The sequence below is a fragment of the Oncorhynchus nerka genome, linkage group LG8 (genome assembly GCF_034236695.1).
Source record: "Oncorhynchus nerka isolate Pitt River linkage group LG8, Oner_Uvic_2.0, whole genome shotgun sequence".
NCBI classification, from domain to species: domain Eukaryota; kingdom Metazoa; phylum Chordata; class Actinopteri; order Salmoniformes; family Salmonidae; genus Oncorhynchus; species Oncorhynchus nerka.
In genome coordinates, this window is record NC_088403.1 from 29,345,251 (window position 1) to 29,365,471 (window position 20,221).

At 44.3% G+C, this 20,221-nt stretch overlaps 1 protein-coding gene across 2 annotated transcripts; it reads left to right on the forward strand.

The window, feature by feature from the left end:
- Positions 1–3,065: 3,065 nt before the first annotated feature.
- On the forward strand, positions 3,066–19,673 carry LOC115133084 (inter-alpha-trypsin inhibitor heavy chain H5-like). Of its 2 annotated transcripts, none has more exons than XM_065021646.1 (14): positions 3,066–3,299; positions 3,407–3,451; positions 4,043–4,206; positions 4,851–4,961; positions 7,329–7,603; positions 9,277–9,446; positions 9,866–9,982; positions 11,352–11,523; positions 11,751–12,063; positions 13,049–13,731; positions 13,885–13,938; positions 16,450–16,566; positions 16,684–17,061; positions 17,204–19,673. In XM_065021646.1, the coding sequence occupies exons 1-14, from the start codon at positions 3,168–3,170 to the stop codon at positions 17,482–17,484; spliced, it is 3,012 nt and encodes a 1,003-aa protein (XP_064877718.1). In that variant the 5' UTR covers positions 3,066–3,167; the 3' UTR covers positions 17,485–19,673. The 2 variants fall into 2 exon arrangements, with proteins under 2 accessions (XP_064877718.1, XP_064877719.1); XM_065021647.1 differs by having other exon boundaries at positions 7,332–7,603.
- Positions 19,674–20,221: the final 548 nt, after the last annotated feature.

Genomic DNA, 20,221 nt, shown 5'->3' on the forward strand with positions numbered 1-20,221 from the left:
TGAAAATGTACATATACAATAATATACAATATATACAATATTTCCCATAAAGAAATCTCAATACAAAAACACACACCACAATTTTTGAATTATATTTAAATGGGTATTAAAAATAGTAATCTGATCTTATCGTTTTGATTTAATTATGAGCAGTATAGGCACCAGGGTTGTGGTCAATTCCTTTTTTTCTCAGTCAATTTAGAAAGTAAACTGAAATTCCTATTCAATTTAAACTTTCCTCATTGCCTTCTGTAAAATAAATTGGAGTTGGAGTTGGAATTGGAATATCAGTGTACTTCCTGAATCGACTGATTTAAAATGGAATTGTCCCCAACCCTGGTAGGCACAGTTCTTCACTGTTTTTGTTCTTTAAAGTTCAACTTCAATGTTTGCTGAAATGCATTCGGAAATGTTTTCCACTCATTAAGAAATGTAAATGCATGTTTCTGGAGGGAAAAAAGCACTTGAAAAAGAGACATAGAAAACCACTTGAAATTGATTGAACGCACGCACGCACGCACGCACGCACGCACGCACACACACACACACACACACACACACACACACACACACACACAGCAAAGCCTACTACAGTGCCAACTCAAAATAAGTATTGCTCAGAAAATAAACAGCCCCTAAAACATCCTGTAACATCTCTGAAATGACAGGATGGCAGCATTTCCAGTCTGAGTAATGATAATGACCGCGCACCAATAGAAAGACGCATCAATCTCACATAAAGCATCTAAACTAGCGAAACAGCGCCCCTCTGTCTCCATAAGTGGAGACCATGTATCTGAAGCTATCTGGACAAAAGAAGAATGGCGTGTCATACTTTTTATGACCAGACAGCATCAGATACATGGGCTATATATGGTAAGACAGAGGGGCGCTGTTCTGCGCGCTAGTTTCAGCAGAGAGGAGGAGGCGCAGTGAGAAGGCTCATTCATTGTTTCATTATGTGAATCGTTTTCCCTTTGATTGGTTATTTTGATCAATTCCCCATTACATATGTAACCAGTAGGCTAGTAAATGTACGATTAATCCCCGTCATTTGGTTGCATTAATTACTCTTAATGCATGCATTACAGTCATTTACGGTTCTCATTCTCGGAGTGGAATGTTGTCTGCAAAATTCACAACCTGCTACACTTGTGCGAAACAGGCTGGTTTATTTCATAGCTTAGGGCTCCCGAGTGGCGCAGCGGTCTAAGGCACTGCATCTCAGTGCTAGAGGTGTCACTACAGACCCTGGTTTGATTCCAAGCTGTATCACAACCAGCTGTGATTGGGAGTTCCATAGGAGTGGCACAATTGGCCCAGTATCGTCCGGGTTAGGCTGTCCTTGTAAATAGAAATGTGTTCTTAACTGACATGCCTAGTTAAATAAATAACTGAATTATTTAAATGTTCTATAAACCTGTCCTGCAGAGTGTGCTGTCCTTTGGTTTGATATGCGTGTGTGAAACAAAAACTCATCCTCCTAAAACTTGATTTTTTTTTTACAGGACAGTACTCATCCCCTTCATCCCCTTCACTCAAAATTCAGTCACAGCAGCAGCCGGACAAGGGGAAAGAGAATGAAAACAGATAGATATGGGGACTCTTTATTCCAACAGCCATTAGGTCGTATAATAGATCGTCTGATAGTCCCTCGAGTATATAGCATATTGCACTTTCACTTTAAATGTGTGGCTATAGCACTTTGGATGAATTCTATTGTGTAGTTTCTGTGTTTTCATGTTTTATGTACCGTCTTTTTAAGCACATGACCAAAATAATTCCCCCCTGGTGGGATAATAAAGGTGATCTGAATCTGAGTCATTTAGGAGTTTTGTCCATTTTTTTCCCTCTGTCCTAATAACATTGAGGGAGTTTGAGCGCCTAAGCACGCCAACCTTCTGAGTTGATACAACGTTGCACTTCACTAGCAATAGCTCAAGTCAAGACATATAGAAAAGGAGTAGAGAGATTAATTAATGTGATTGCAACCTGAATTTTAATCAGGATATCTGCTATGTTTTTATTTGTCAGCTTTAGACCTATGTATTTCACTTATTTGAGGATGGAAGTTATAGGCCTACTGCTGCATTGGCCTATAGGCCATCTCTGAGTCGTTCTGGCACCAGATTTTGGAGTTATCTTTTTATTTTAGTGTCTGCCACGTCCCCAGGGGCAAAATCTGGGGCGCCTCCATATCTATATCTTCCCAGGGTACACTAGTGGTTAGAGCCTTGGGCCAGTAACCGAAAGGTTGCTCGACCGAATCCCTGAGCTGACAAGGTAAAAATATGTCTTTCTGCCCCTGAACAAGGCAGTTAAGCCACTGTTCCCCGGTAGGCCGTCATTGAAAATAAGAATTTGGTTCCCCGGTAGGCCGTCATTGAAAATAAGAATTTGTTCTCAACTGACATGCCTAGTTAAATAAAGGTTCAATTTAAAAAATAAAAAACGTTTTTCCTCTGTGCCAAATGTGGTGCTTCTATCACAAAGTGCCCAATTGAGTCTACATGTTCAGTTTAGCCCCACCACTAGTATACATTTCTCCATTCCTCCATATTAACACCGAAATCATACTAAATAGTGTTTTTGTCTATAAATAGTTGCGTGACAAAGTCCTAAAATTTCAGAAGGATAAAAAACCTGTTTTGAAATTATGGTTTTGCTAAATTTACCACAGTTTGCCCTTTTAATGTTAAATAATTTTGCCTTTAAATAATTCTGACTTTGTGTCATACTGCATAAGTGTACACAATTTGTATTTATAAATGCAGTTTTGAGAGTTCAAACGTGACAGTGACACTTGGCTAAATGAATCACACTGAACTTGAAGTGATTTGTTGGGGTGGAAGTGGGGTCAACTTCAAGGCGAGTAGTGAACGAAGACTATAGAGGCAATTGATGGCCTTTGGAGTGGCGTGCACATTGTAATAGCTGTGTGCCTGTGTGTGTGTGTGACCCGGGTCAGGCGCTTTTTCCCTAGCCCCCGACGCGACTAATCCAGTCGAGGGGGAAGACTGCATCTCCCTGCTGGTGGGCGTGCCGCTGCGAGTCAAGTGTCCTCAGTCATCCATCGTCTCACAAATTGGGTCACTCTGATCCGAACGACCCGCAGACTCAGTGCGCTGCACCCTGGAAAAATGCGATCATATTCGTTATTACTGTAAATGGATATGGACGTCAACATGCTGTTTTTGACTTTGCTGATGTGTTACAATCCGTATGTTTTTGGACAGTTTGAGGATATTAACATTGAGGAGGATCTTTCTCCTGACTTGACCGACTTTGATTTGGATATTGTGAGTGTCATTTCAACTCTGAACTATTTCATTTAGCAACATTGATATATATTTTGAGCGCTTCATTAGAGCACTATTTAAAAAATCGATTTGGTTTCCCATCTCAGTCTCCCCGTAGAGTGCCTCGCCAGGTGAAATCCATGCTTATTAAGGTAAAGATTACAAAGTTGAATGTCTTGACATGTCTTCCCGTATGCATCTTTTGCGCTCTTGTGCGTCATTTGGTGTAGCCTAGGCTACTGTAGACTAAATATCAACCACATTCATTCTCAAAGAGATCTGCATACTGTTGTTCATTGATAACAATTGAAGAATATGTCAGAAAAAGTATTTCGTGAAAGCAGAGTAGAGGGATGGGTAGTTCAGCTCTGCAGTTAATCATCTTCGAAAACTCTCCTCGGGTGTGACACGCAAATACCTGCCAAGCGCACTGGGCTGTACGCCAGATACGTGGAAATCGCTGGACATCTATCCAGAAATACATTCCAAAATATTTTTAAATATCCCGCCAACGTGGTGATAAGGAATTTGGAACGATTTCCACTGGAAATGAACGGAATAGAACAGTGGCCAAAACGCAGCATGTGTGTGTGCGTGAAAGCAGTGCTGTGCTGTCCCATCGATGAGACTTGAAAAACATCCATCACTGACAGATTTAAATGAACCAAATGTATTACAAACCAATCAAACCTAAAGTATAAGCAATACACGTGAACCTAACATGTTGATGTCCAACCGTGTAGGAGACCAAACCGCATATCCAGGAGCTGTCGGTGAAGACCACCATTATCTCCCGATACGCCTTCACGGCGGTGTCGTGCACCATGCTCAACCGGCACTCCGCCGCCGCCGAGGGCGTCTTCCAGTTCCTGATTCCCAAGAACGCCTATGTCTCGAACTTTACCATGTAAGCGCCAAAACGCAACAGATGCGTAATTGCGCATTGGTAGTTTTATTGTAGCCTAGATAGATGCTTCTGGGTAATAGATCATGTCATTCTGAGTCTAATGTTGTTCAGACTGTGTACACTGGTTGGAAGTGAACTACAATGGATCTTTTGCCTCTAAATTTATTTTGATGTCTTGTTTATTTTCTCAGTTTATTGTTGTGTGATTATTACTCCTCTTTGCCATTTTCTCCCTCTTCCCATGGCATGTCATTGTGGCCAGTCAATCATTGTGTGGGTTTATGAGGGCTCTGTTGCTATGGGAGAGGTTAGTGTGGGGCCTGTGACTGTTCAATAGTTCAGAGGTCATTTACTGTGTTGTGGTCACAAGCCTTCATTCATCTACATTTACTAGATTGTTCACTGGACTATGAGAGACAAGTCCAGAAGCCTCTGAAGAAGCCTGTGAATTGCAACATATGTCTTTGATATGTTTGCCTGTATACTTTTATGTATCACAGTAATATATGCCTACCACAATGAACTGAGGGTTTTTCCAGTGATTCTTTGACAGAGTTTTGCCATGGATGGTTTACTTACTCTGGTGGTGCTTATCATCACCTCCACTCTTAACCCCTGACCTCTGACCTCTACCCTGAACACAGGATCATTGGGGGGCGTGTCTACCCCAGTGAGGTCAGGCCCAAGGAGAAGAAGGTCAAACAGGGGAAGGGCGGTGAGGCCAAACCCAAGAACAAGGAGGCAGGTGAACAGAGGTAAAGTGTGTGTGTGTGTGTGTGTGTGTGTGTGTGTGAGAATGTGTTCTTGTGTGTGTGTATGGCCAGTCACCAGTGTCTAACCTTGTCTGCCAGTACAACCTCTAGAGTCCTCTAGAGTCACTTGCTACTACTCTGCCAGTAGAAACAGGTTTATATCCCATCTAAAAAAACGATTTTATTGAACTGTTCCTGTTAAAAAACAATATCCCACATATAAATACAGTAATCTACACACACTTAGGATTAAAAAAAGTTTTTAGACACAAGTTTAAACTTAATGGAATAAGGCCATTAAATGAGTTGGTCTGATGGTGCCGTCTGATGTCATCGGCCTCCACCTTGTTTTTGGGAACAATAGAGGAGCAATAAAGAACCAAAGAGGAAAGGCTTATGTGCCTTTTCTTAAGTAAACCAGGTGTTAAATGAGGTGAAAAGGAGACTGGAGTGCGACTTCAAACACCAGCCTGACCACAAAATATGTGTTTCTGACCTGCCTGAAGTTGAGTAGCAGGGCTGGATCATTTATTTTGATTTATTTCACCTTTATTTAACCAGGTAAGCTAGTTGAGAACAAGTTCTCATTTGCAACTGTGACCTGGCCAAGATAAAGCAAAGCAGTGTGACACAGACAACAACACAGAGTTACACATGGAGTAAACAATAAACAAGCCAATAACACAATAAACAAATCAATGACACAGTAGAAAAAAGAAAGTCTATATACAGTGTGTGCAAAAGGCATGAGGAGGTAGGCAATAAATAGGCCATAGGAGCGAATAATTACAATTTAGCAGATTAACACAGCTGTAGGCCCGGGGTTGGAGTAGCCAGGAGGAAGGCATGGCCAGCCGTTGAGAAATGCATATTGAAACTTTTGATTGTCATGGATTTATCAGTGGTGACCGTGTTACCTAGCCTCAGTGCAGTGGGCAGCTGGGATGAGGTACTCTTGTTCTTCATGGACTTTACAGTGTCCCAAAACATTTTGGAGTTAGAGCTACAGGATGCGAATTTCTGCTTGAAAAAGCTAGCCTTTGCTTTCCTGACTGACTGTGTGTATTGGTTCCTGACTTCCCTGAACAGTTGCATATTGCGGGGACTATTCGATGCTATTGCAGTCCGCCACTATTGCAGTCCGTCAGGACTGGAGTGAACCAAGGGCTATATCTGTTCTTAGTTCTGCATTTTTTGAACGGGGCATGCTTATCTAAGTGAGGAATGGTGAGGAAATTACTTTTAAAGAATGACCAGGCATCCTCGACTGACAGGATGAGGTCAATATCCTTCCAGGATACCCGGGCCAGGTTGATTAGAAAGGCCTGCTCGCAGAAGTGTTTTAGGGAGCGTTTGACAGTGATGAGGGGTGGTCGTTTGACCGCGGACCCATAGCGGATACAGGCAATGAGGCAGTGATCGCTGAGATCTTGATTGAAAACAGCGGAGGTGTATTTGGAAGGCAAGTTGGTCAGGATAATGTCTATGAGGGTGCCCATGTTTACAGATTTAGGGTTTTACCTGGTGGGTTCCTTGATGATTTGTGTGAGATTGAGGGCATCTAGCATAGATTGTAGGACTGCCGGGGTGTTAAGCATATCCCAGTTTAGGTCACCTAACAGAACGAACACTGAAGCTAGATGGGCTGGCGATCAATTTACAAATGGTGTCCAGGGCACAGCTGGGAGCGGAGGGGGGTCGATAGCAGGCGGCAACAGTGAGAGACTTATTTCTGGAGAGGTTCATGTTTAAAATTAGAAGTTCAAACTGTTTGGGTATAGACCTGGAAAGTATGACATAACTTTGCAGGTTATCTCTGCAGTAGATTGCAACTCCTCCCCCTTTGGCAGTTCTATCTTGACGGATTGGAGACTTGAAATGAAGAGACTGAAAATGAAAAATTATTGTCACATAAATCTGTGACCAGTCTCTGACAGAAATAAATTACATCATGCTTCTACTTGCCAGGCCATAAAATGACACTTTTAAAATGAAATCAGATTTACAAAGAGGGTATTCACATTTCACAGAGAGGGAAGGGGAGAAGGAGAGTGATAGAAAGAGTAAATGAGAACAGGAGGGAGAAAATAAAGAAGGAGGGAGAGATATAGATAGGTAGAGGAATGGAAAGGTTTTTTGGTTAGTTCAGAGGCTGAGTCCCGTGAGGAGAGCTCCTGGCAGTCACTGCCCTTCCACACTGACGATGTCACTACTTGGAATGACTCATTCCCTACTCCTCCTCTTCCCCAACTATTTCTCTCCCTTTTTCTTTCCTCTATATTCTTCTTATTTTTTCCTCCATTCCTCCCCTCTCCTCTCCCCCGTCTCTCTCTCTCCTCCTCCCCTCTCTCCTCCTCTCTTCTCCCTCAGTAGCGAACCAGAGGTGGAGGTGTTCAGGATGGGGGCCAGTATCCCAGGTCGTAACCGGGCCATGTTCATGCTGACCTATGAGGAGCTGCTCCAGCGGAGGCTGGGGAGGTATGAGCATGTGACCAGCCTGAGACCCCTGCAGCTGGTCAGCCGTCTCAGTGTGGACGTCACCATTGTGGATCACTCCACCATCACCCACCTGGAGGTGCTGCCACTGCGCAACGGCAAGAGCAACACGGCCGTAGCCAGTGGTGCCAGTTCAGCGAAGACACCTGGTACAGTTTGAGTGTGGGATGTGTTGAGTCTGTGCTTTGTCCATACTAGGTGTGCATTCTGAAAGTATTCAGACCCTTTTACATTCTCCACATGTTGTTACATTACAGCATTCTTAAATGGATTAAACAAATATTTTTCCTCCTCAAGCTACACACAATAACCCATAATGACAAAGCAAAAACAGGTTTTTAGAAATGTTTGCAAATGCATTGAAAATAAAAAACAGAAATACCTTATTTACATACGTATTCAGACCCTTTGCTATGAGACTCGAAATTGAGCTCAGGTACATCCTGTTTCCATTGATCATCCTTGAGATGTTTCTACAACTTGATTGGAGTCCACCTATGGTCAATTCAATTGATTGGACATGATTTGGAAAGGCACACACCTGTCTATATAAGGTCCCAGAGTTGACAGTGCATGTCAGAGCAAAAACCAAGAAGAGCTCAGGAGTTCCTCTGTGGGGATGGGAGAATCTTCCAGAAGGACAACCATCTCTGCAGCACTCCACCAATCAGGCCTTTATGGTAGAGTGAACAGAAGGAAGCCACTCCTCAGTAAAAGGCACATAACAACCCGCTTGGACTTTGCCAAAAGGCCTGAAAGCAAAGTGTCTAAATGAAACCTGGCACCATCCCTACGGTGAAGCATGGTGGTGGAGGCATCATGTTGTGAGAGGTTTTTCAGCGGCGGGATTGGGTGACTAGTCAAGATCGAGGGAAGATGAACGGAGCAAAGTACAGAGAGATCCTTGATGAAAACCTGCTCAGGACCTCAGACTGGGGCAAAGGTTCACCTTCCAACAGGACAACAACCCTAACCACACAGCCAAGACAACGCAGGAGTGGCTTCGGGACAAGTCTCTGAATGTCCTTGAGTGGCCCAGCCAGAGCCCGGACTTGAACCCGATCAAACATCTCTGGAGAGACCTGAAAATAGCTGTGCAGCGACAATCCCCATCCAACCTGACAGAGCTTGAAAGGCTCTGCAGAGAAGAAAGGGAGAAACCCCCCAAATACAGGTGTGCCAAGCTTGTAGCGTCATAGCCAAGAAGACTCGAGAATACAATTGCTTCCAAAGGTGCTTCAACAAAGTACTGTGTCAAGGGTATGAATACTTATGTAAATGTGATGTTTCAGCTTTTTACAAATTTTTTAAAAAAAAACTGTTTTTGCTTTGTCATTATGAGGTATTGTGTGTAGATTGATGAGGGGGGGGATTGTTTTAAATAAATGCTAGAATAATGCTGTAGCGTAACAAAATGTGGAAAATGTCAAGTGGTCTGAATATTAAGCGAAAGCACTGTATCTAACATTATAAATAGTTCTGCAGCGATATTGGCACCTCTGAAAATGCTTGGCCAATGCTCAAATGTTCAGATTCCAACTTCATTTATTTAACCTTCCTATGGGCAATGTTGAGCATCTCTAGTTTAGCACACCCTTGCCCACACACACACACACACACACACACACACACACACGTGCGCACACACACACACACACACACACACACAAACACACACACACACACACACACACACACAACACACACACACACACACACACACACACACACACACACACACACACACACACACACACACACACACACACACACACACTTCCCAGCTTTATCTCACACACACTTAATGTTTCCCTCCCACCAGCCAAGCCTGCTCTTCCTGTTTCCACGGTGATCAAACAAAATAAGACGTTCTGTAGGATCACCTTCAGCCCCAACATCGTTCAGCAGGCTAAGATCACCACCAGCGGCATGCTGGGAGAGTTTGTGGTGCACTATGACGTGGAGAGAGAGCTGGGGATAGGAGACATACAGGTCAGATTTCACACACCAAAAACACACACACACACACCCACACACACACATCCAACACTCCCGCGATTAGTGCAAATGTGTCATGCCATGACCAGACCTGTCCAGACATGGTAGATAGAAACATGTTAAACCATTTAGCTCCGCTTCACAGTATACATGAAAACTGCATGCATTAATCAGGGATCAAACAGGACAAATGCACATCTCTCTGGTTCTCACACACACTCTCACACATCCTGGTCCCATAGCCTTCATCCACCGTCAACACATTCATTTTCCAGCACCATATCCAACCCCTCCCGGGTCACTCTACAACCACACCGTCAGTCCAGCAGCCCTGTGGACACTGTGTTGGTGGGCTCTGTTTTACTGCTCATGGCTACTGAGAACTGTCTAACCTTTCTCTTGTTCTCTCTCAGGTTCTGAACGGCCATTTTGTGCACTACTTCGCCCCAAAGGATCTGCCGGTGGTGCCCAAGAACGTGGTGTTTGTGATTGACACCAGTGCCTCTATGCTGGGCACCAAGATCAGACAGGTAGCCGGTTACGGTCAAACCCTTCTCATCACACCATTGTCCACTGCTTACTAGATAGGGTCAAGATATCTTCTTCTCTCCTTCTCCTTTTTGTTGTTGTTGTTAAACATGGTTTCCTTCTGTTTACAATGATCACACATATATACTGTATAGCTTTTGGGGAATCTGTGGGTTTTAATAAATTCCAGGTGGAGTCAACATTTAGTTCTACTTTGGTCCTTCACATCTCTGTGATCAAGCCTTAACGATCCTGAGAGATCCCGAGTTAGTGTAGCAGCGGATGATGAATACGACCCCCAGTCCGCCCCCTCTCCGGTCTCTGGCGCAATACTCCCACACTGGTCTGGTAATATCAAAATCAGATCCTTCCTTCTGGGAGATTGTGTTATAATCCCTCTGGTATCATCTGATACATCATCTGAGCAGCTGCTCCACTGCAGATCCAGAAACCCAAAGACTTAAGAGTGGCAAAAACAGAAAAGAGAAACTGATTCATGCACACTCTGAAAAACTGGAAACATGCTCAAAGTTCACTATTGTAGTTGTATGCTATGGAGGAGAGGCGTCATTGTCTTTGGCATAATTTAAACCCTCTAGATGACAGCATCGTCTGGAGTGATCCCTTCCCCTTTTCCCTCCACCCCCAGTGGACCACTCTGTAGTGAACAAGTGGGCTTTGATCTCTCCCTACAATAGAGCACTCAGTCTGTCTATGGCTCTGACTCTTGCCCCCTACAGTCTATAGGCATCTGGTAACCCATCTAACTCTATCACACCCACTCAACTACTGATTTCATATTCACTATTCATTTGGTAGGCTTTTCATTCTGCGCAACTTCTAAACCCCAGTACAGTTGAGAAACAAGCTGTTGCATGGATACGGTAAATAGTTGTGGTGTGTGTGTTTCCGTGCATGTGTGTGTGTGTGTGTGTGTGTGTGTGTGTGTGTGTGTGTGTGTGTGAGAGAAACCGTTTCTGAACTAAGGAACGGAATCTCACAGCTGTTTCAAAGGGCTGGGTCTTTCAATGGCAGTGTCAGGTTAAACCCAACCATTACAGAGTTGGCATGACAACAATACTGCTCACAAAAAACATGACTAAAACATTACATCTAGGTCATTACCACGGTATTGGTTCTAACACAAACCATGACCATGTGTGTTATAATAGCCTTTTGTGTGACAAGGTGTCTCTTCCTGTTGTGGAAAAGTTTTCCCGGCCTGTTTGGTTCTCTCGCGTGAACACAACTGAATAGAATGATTTTGCACAAAGGCAAAGGTATTACAATGATGTCATTTCATTTATTGATGAAAGCAAAACAAAAATGTTCTCTCTCTCTCTCTCGCCCCTCTCCCTCCCTCTCTCTCAGACTAAGGATGCCCTGTTCACGATCCTGAGGGACCTGCGTCCAGGCGACCGGTTTAACTTTGTCAGCTTCTCCAACCGTATCAAGGTGTGGCAGCCCAACCGCTTGGTCCCCGTCACGCCTCTCAACGTCCGAGACGCCAAGAAGTTCATCTATATGCTCCAACCCACTGGAGGTGAGAGAGATATAGACACAGCAGTGCATTCTGGGATAGAGGAAGATTAGTTCTTTCACTGATAGGACAAATCAGAATCATTTAGGGGTGATTATATTTGTCCGCTCTAACCTCAAGATTTCCTGCCGCCCCTATGGAGTTCTTTCTCTTACTCAACCCCCATTTCTGAATCACTACTAACCACTATTTCCCAAGATCAATCTCTCTCTCCATCTCTCCTCTACCAGGCACTGACATCAACGGTGGCATACAGACCGGCTCCTCATTGCTAAGCGGCTATCTGAACGCCGACCCAGACGCCAACCACAACAGTGTGTCTCTCATCATCTTCCTGACAGACGGGCGGCCCACGGTGGGCGAGCTGCAGTCTCCCAGCATCCTCAGCAACGCGCGGGCGGCGGTGAAGGAGCAGTTCTGCGTGTTCACCATTGGGATGGGGAACGATGTGGACTACAGGCTTCTGGAACGCATGGCCCTGGAAAACTGTGGGATGATGAGGAGGATACATGAGGATTCAGATGCCAGCACCATGCTCAAAGGGTACGGGGGTGAGAGAGAGAGAGAGAGAGAGAGAGAGAGAGAGAGAGAGAGAGAGAGAGAGAGAGAGAAAGAGAGAGAGAGAGAGAGAGAGAGAGAGAGAGAGAGAGAGAGAGAGAGAGAAAGAAAGAGAGATGTTCAGTAGACAGCTAGTACAGAGGAGAAGGCAGGGGTGGTTAGAATTGATTCATTATAATCCATTATAGTCAAATGGTTTCGAGAAGGTCAGGGGGTGAGATAAAGGAATAGGAATGAGTGAAAGAATAACCAATGATACACATACTGAGAGAAGGCTCTTCTTGAACTGCAATCTTTCAAACCAAACCAAACACACACACACACTCGGCGACAGTCTTACTGGACACTTTTCTGAAGTGTTAGTTTAGGAGTGAGGCGAGGAATGTGTGTGACTGTGTGTTGTGAAAGGGCAGTCTGGGTATGTCTGAGGGGTTAATTGATAGCATCCTGAGATAATAACAGAGGAGAGACCTAGCTGAGTCAACACACAGTTAAAGAGGTGAGGAGGTTTACTGTGCTACGGTCCAAGGCCTGGCTGGAAAACCAACATATTACAATGACACTGGTTGTGTCCAAAATGGCACCCCATTCCCTAATCCCTACAGAGTGCACTCCTTATGACCAGGAACCACAGGGTGACATTTGGGACGCAGGCATGCTCTCCTCAATACATCACTGTCCCTAACCGGATCTCTGGGGGGGTGAGTGTGTGTACACAGTCACACAGACATTTGAGGCCCCTAGAGCATATAAGAGAGTAGCACACACAATGTCTTGATTCTTGTGTCCATGATACAGTGGAGTAGCTGAGGTCTAGACCTCTACTGGGCGCTAGATTCTCAACATGTTATAACATGGTAACACATATTATAACATTGGATGTTACTTCTATTCCCTCTTTCACTTTTCCATATATATCTCTCTCTCTCCCCCTCCCTCCCTCCATGTCCCTCCCTCTCTCTTCCTCTAGGTTTTATGATGAGATAGGCACTCCACTGCTCTCTGACATCAGGGTGAATTACACAGAGGACTCGGTCCAGTACGTCACCCAGCACCTCTTCACCAACTATTTCAACGGCTCAGAGATCGTCATCGCCGGCAAATTGACCAATCAAAGTGCAGACTCCCTGCACGTCCAGGTCACCGCCAGCAACAGCGACAAGAGCATCGTCCTGGAGACAGACGTGGCGTTACGGCAAAGGGAGGTGGAGACGGAGAGGCACGTGAAGGAGGCGGCGGCCGGGGTGGGGTCAGGGGTTACAGGTGCGGGCACGACAGGGTCAGTGGCGGATGATTTCGTGGAGCGTGTATGGGGTTTCCTGAGTGTGAAGGAGGGGCTGAGGTCCAGGCTGAAGAGCCAGACCAGCAGGGAGAGAGAGGGACATACCCAGCAGGTGACTAACCTCTCCCTGACATACCACTTCCTCACGCCCCTCACCTCCCTGGTGGTGGAAAAACCTCAGGTGCTGGCCGACGGAACCATGGCCGAGGATACACCCACCCCCACCGCTGTAACCACAGAGACAAATAAGAAGGCTGTTTCAGCCAATGAGCTGTCGGATAAGATGGAAGGGGAGGAAGACACAGCCCAGAGCCTGCACTTGAAGAAAGACCAGCCGGGTGGACAGAGTTCCACAGTTACCAAGACAACGGGTTAGCAGGCTTGAGGCTTTTGTTTCTGACTTAATCCGTTTGATCAAATGCTTCCTGTTATGGATGCCAATGCCAACAAATAGAAACTGAGAGGAAGTATTGGACTATTGAAAACATATGACCTGTACAAATCAAAGTCTGTTTTGTCTATAGCTAAAGTTTTGAAGAGGCCAGCCCAAAAATCCGTAACCATCTCCAAAACATCAGGTTAGTGGTTCTGAGGCTCTGTTAAAGGGAGGGGGACTGGAGAAAGGTACAGTAGACTCTCTCTACTCTCTGTGTGGGCCGACTTTAAGTTAGGAACCCAGTCAGACACACAGCAATCATTACAGACAGTCAAGGGGTCGGAGATGTCTATTTACTCTGAAACTGAACTACAGAATGTTTACAGGGGCTAATTGAAGTATCTGCACTGGGCCTGGGATTGGTACTGGGAAGTACTCACAAACACACACACACACAGTCACGGGAATACACACACATGTGTGTGCACACACACACACACCAAACCTCACACACACTGAGACTGAGAGAGAGGTCAGTAGACTAAAGAAGACACGTGAGATGACATCAATGACCCTGTCATTACTGCTGCTCTCTCATCTCATGAATTTGCACTTAGCTCAGGTCTCACAGGCCCATTCAAAGCAGGAAACAACTAACAACCTACAGCTAACTGCCTACAACTAACAGCCAACAGCTAACTGCCTACAACTAACAGCCAACAGCTAATTGCCTACAACTAACAGCCAACAGCTAACTGCCTACAACTAACAGCCAACAGCTAACTGCCTACAACTAACAGCCAACAGCTAACTGCCTACAACTAACAGCCAACAGCTAACTGCCTACAACTAACAGCCAACAGCTAATTGCCTACAACTAACAGCCAACAGCTAACTGCCTACAACTAACAGCCAACAGCTAACTGCCTACAACTAACAGCCAACAGCTAACTGCCTACAACTAACAGCCAACAGCTAACTGCCTACAACTAACAGCTAACTACCTACAACTAACTGCCTACAACTAACAGCCAACAGCTAACTGCCTACAACTAACAGCCAACAGCTAACTGCCTACAACTAACAGCCAACAGCTAACTACCTACAACTAACTGCCTACAACTAACAGCCAACAGCTAACTACCTACAACTAACTGCCTACAACTAACTGCCTACAATTAACAGCCAACAGCTAATTGCCTACAACTAACTGCCTACAACTAACTGCCCACAACTAACAGCCAACAGCCAACAGCTAACTGCCTACAGCTAATTGCCTACAACTAACAGCCTACAACTAACTGCCTACAACTAACATCCAACAGCTAATTGCCTACAACTAACTACCAACAGCTAACTACCTACAGCTAATTGCCTACAACTAACTGCCTACAACTAACAGCCAACAGCTAATTGCCTACAACTAACAGCCAACAGCTAATTGCCTACAACTAACAGCCAACAGCTAATTGCCTACAACTAACTGCCTACAACTAACAGCCAACAGCTAATTGCCTACAACTAACTGCCTGCAACTAACAGCCAACAGCTAACTGCCTACAGCTAACTGCCTACAACTAACTGCCTACAACTAACAGCCAACAGCTAACTGCCTACAACTAATTGCCTACAATTAACAGCCAACAGCTAATTGCCTACAACTAACTGCCTACAACTAACTGCCCACAACTAACAGCCAACAGCTAACTGCCTACAACTAACAGCCAACAGCTAACTGCCTACAGTTAATTGCCTACAACTAACTGCCTACAACTAACTGCCTACAATTTACAGCCAACAGCTAACTGCCTACAGTTAACTGCCTACAACTAACTGCCTACAACTAACTGCCTACAACTAACAGCCAACAGCTAACTGCCTACAGTTAATTGCCTACAACTAACTGCCTACAACTAACTGCCTACAATTTACAGCCAACAGCTAACTGCCTACAACTAACTGCTTACAATTTACAGCCAACAGCTAACTGCCTACAACTAACTGCCTACAACTAACTGCTTACAACTAACTGCCTACAACTAACTGCCTACAATTTACAGCCAACAGCTAACTGCCTACAACTAACTGCCTACAACTAACTGCTTACAATTTACAGCCAACAGCTAACTGCCTACAACTAACTGCCTACAACTAACTGCCTACAACTAACTGCCTACAACTAACTGCTTACAATTTACAGCCAACAGCTAACTGCCTACAACTAACTGCCTACAACTAACTGCCTACAACTAACTGCCTACAACTAACTGCTTACAATTTACAGCCTACACTGGTATCTGGTGATATCTGATTATACATACGGTATAGTCATTTGTGCTTCAGACCCACAGATACAGAATACAGAAAAGTGTATTTATCAGACCTGGGTTCAAATACTATTTAATGTATTTCAACTACTATTTCCAAACAAGTATTCATATCCTCAAATACTCCCATGCATTTAACCCAGGTATTTGAAAAAAACTTTCAAATACAATTTGGTCGACTATTTGATTTTTACAAAAAATCATTCAGATACTCAAATAAAAGTACTTGTTTTGGCTGTGTATTTGAAAATGTTATACATTTCAAATACCGCAATACACATATATTTGAATCCATATGCATAGATGTACTATCTCCTCATATTCCCTCATATTCAATACCAGTGTCTCCCTATCCCGTCTCTCTCACACCAACCCCCTTGCCACAGCGGACGGCGATCCCCACTTTGTGGTTGAGTTCCCCCTCAGTAAACTGACTGTGTGTTTCAACATCAACGGAGAGCCAGGACACATTCTCAGAATGGTATCTGACCACAAGCACTCTGGTAAGACTGTCCTCTCAAGAGATTCTAACTTTATGTTTGATGTTTGGTTATGTGTTTTCATATGATTTGTGTGGTCTATTTGTGTATGCGATCGTGCGTGTGTGTATGTGAGTCTAGGTGTGACAGTAAACGGTAAGCTGATAGGCGCCCCGGCACCAGCGGGCAGCCACAAACAGCACAGGACATACTTCAGCACCATTACCATCGTGGTGAACCGACCCAAACGTTCCTACATCGAGGTCACCCCCAAGAAGGTCATTCTGGATGGACGTGACCGCCTGGTCCTGCCCTGCGACACCACAGTCTCCGTGGAGAGTGGCGGGCTTGCGGTGACGATAGTGGGAAAGTCCACCGTGACCGTAACCATAGGAGGAACCATTAGTTTCGTCATACTGGTGCATCAGTACAAGAACCCTGCTCCTTATCAGAGAAACCACCTGGGATTTTACATCTCCAACAGCAAAGGGCTGTCACATGACTGTCATGGACTACTGGGTAGGTATCAGAAACTACTAGTGGTCGGTGGGAGAAGGGGTCTTGAGCCAACATGGAATTAGGCCCTAGTGAGGATTACCATTGGTTTGCCTATAGCTCTGTGGTTCCTTTCCATTCTGACCCTCTGTGATTCTACTTCCAGGTCAGTTTCTGTATGAGGAAGTGGGACTCGCAGAGCTTCCTGGCAATGCCATGGCAACAGGAGACAACAGCACGTCTGCACGGTCACCCATCCTGAAGGTCAAAGGGCGTTCAGTGCCGGTGGTCCAGAAGACCCGGCGTATCTACAGCGGACGTCAGAGCGTGGACTGCTGGTTCGCCAGGAACAACGCAGCCAAGCTGATCGACGGACAGTATGAAGATTATGTGGTGTCACACCTATTCGACACAGGCGATTGGCCCCACGGAAGTAACGGAGCCTGAGACAGGGGCCAATAAGGAGCCAGCAATGAACTTGTCCCGCGCACACAGAAACTATAACCCCAGGTACAGCTATAGTAGCCAACATGCTCATTTCATACCCTCTGATGCTAAAACCTCTAAATCAGCTTTCTTTTTGACCCACATACTCACACTCCAAACACTACTCAACTACCCATAGTCACATAGAGGACTCATCTTTCGATCTGTGCCAAATACAGTTGAAGTCGGAAGTTTACATACACTTATGTTGGAGTCATTAAAACTTGTTTTTCAACCACTCCACAAATTTCTTGTTAACAAACTATAGTTTTGGCAAGTTGGTTGGGACATCTACTTTGTGCATGACACAAGTCATTTTCCCAACAATTCTTTACAGACAGATTATTTCACTTAAAATTCACTGTATATCAATTCCAGTGGGTCAGAAGTTTACATACACTAAGTTGACTGTGCCTTTAAACAGCTTGGAAAATTCCAGAAAATGATGTCATGGCTTTAGAAGCTTCTGATAGGCTAATTGACATAATTTGAGTCAATTGGAGGTGTACCTGTGGATGTATTTCAAGGCCTACCTTCAAACTCAGTTCCTCTTTGCTTGACATCAGGCAAAATCAAAAGAAATCAGCCAAGACTTCAGATAAAAAAGTCTGGTTCATCCTTGGGAGCAATTTCCCAACGCCTGAAGGTACAATGTTCATCTGTACAAACAATAGTATGCAAGTATAAACACCATGGAACCACGCAGCTGTCATACATCTCAGGAAGGTGATGCATTCTGTCTCCTAAAGATGAACGTACTTTGGTGCGAAAAATGCAAATCAATCCCAGAACAACAGCAAAGGACCTTGTGAAGATGCTAGAGGAAACAGGTACAAAAGTATCTATATCCACAGTAAAACGAGTCCTATATCGACATAACCTGAAAGGCCGCTCAGCAAGGAAGAAGCCACTGCTCCAAAACCGCCATAAAAAAGCCAGACTACGGTTTGCAACTGCACATGGGGACAAAGGTCGTACTTTTTGGAGAAATGTCCTCTGGTCTGATGAAACAAAAATAGAACTGTTTGGTCATAATGACCATCGTTATGTTTGGAGGAGAAAGGGGGAGGCTTGCAAGCCAAAGTTAAAGCTTGGTTGCAAATGGACAATGACCCCAAGCATACTTACAAAGTTGTGGCAAAAAAACAACAACAAAAAAGTCAAGGTATTGGAGTGTCCATCACAAAGCCCTGACCTCAATACTATAGAAAATTTGTGGGCAGAACTGAAAAAGCGTGCGCAAACAATGAGGCCTATAAAACTGACTCAGTTACACCAGCTCTGTCAGGAGGAATGGGCCAAAATTCACCCAACTTATTGTGGGAAGCTTGTGGAAGGCTACCTGAAATTTTTAATCAAGTTCAACAATTTAAAGGCAATGCTACCAAATACTAATTAAGTGTATGTAAACTTCTGACCTACTGGGAATGTGATGAAAGAAATGAAAGCTGAAATAAATCATTCTCTCTACTATTATTATGTCATTTCACATTCTTCAAATAAAGTGGTGATCCTAACTGACCTAAGACAGGGAATTTTTTACTAGGATTAAATGTCAGGAATTGTGAAAAACTGAGTTTAAATGTATTTGGCTAAGGTGTATGTAAACTTCCGACTTCAACTGTAGCGTCTGTGATATCATGGGCAGTGCCATTGAGGCTATCTCCATTTTAAAGTAGTCAATTTTCTTCTTCACAATTGGCTGATCCCTCCTAATGACCCAGTAGGACATGACTCCAACTGGGTCACCAGGAGGGATCAGTTAACGAAGTTGGAAGTCCCACCCAGTTGACTTCATTAAAATGGTGGATGCCCTCAATAGCACAGCCCATTCTAACACAGCCTTTTGGCTACTAGAGGCCTCTATCATTTTCTATGCTACTACCGCATCCACCCATCCCCCTCCAACCATGTCTTTCAATCCAATTCCTGTTGCCTACTTCCTGTTGTTTTTTCCTCAGGGGTATCTGCACTGAATAACCAACCATCAATATTCTTGAATATATTTTTTTACTATTTTTAATATAAATGTAATAAGGACATTGTTTGACGTGTATCGTTTTATACTGTCATTTTATACATGTAAATATAACCTTTATTGAACCGGATGAACTTTTTGTGTGTAAAGGAAGTAAAACATAAAAACAATATTTATTGGTAAAGATCAACTTTTTTCTGAACAGCTCTAGATTGTGAGAACACTTGAAACATAATACTAACATTACCAAGTAAACAGTTCTATGAAAGTAACTAACAATTAACACAAACATTTAGTATAAGTATGTGCTGTATGTGGCCCAAGCAGGAATCACACCCAAAACTAGTACTGTGCTCCATCCTACTGAGTTAATCCCATCAGGGCTTTAAAGGCAATGTCCTCATGTTCTTAGAGCTCATATTCACGGTAAACGCTGCTCAATCGGAATTGCGTTTAACAGCCGCATTGTCTACAAATCGTATCGGGACTGAACCCAGGCCTTAGTCATTGCAGGAAGGCAGGCTCTTTGCATGCTAGGTTTAGGTGCTCACAGGGAGAGCAAATATGTAAACCTGGTCAAGCTCAAGTGGCGACACTCTGCTTAGGATCACACCAGACACCCCCCTAACTAACTCTCTCCTCTACCAGTCCCTGTGCCAATGACTATCTCCCCCTCTAACCACCCCCCTCACCCCTCCTGTCATCAGTTTGGGGTCAAAG

Coding starts and splice junctions, on each gene's coding strand:
- LOC115133084 (XM_065021646.1), top strand. CDS start 3,168: ATGGATATGGACGTCAACATGCTGTTTTTGACTTTGCTGATGTGTTAC. Junction 9,447..9,865: donor TGGGGATAGGAGACATACAG/GTCAGATTTCAC, acceptor GTTCTCTCTCAG/GTTCTGAACGGCCATTTTGT. Junction 16,567..16,683: donor ATCTGACCACAAGCACTCTG/GTAAGACTGTCC, acceptor ATGTGAGTCTAG/GTGTGACAGTAAACGGTAAG.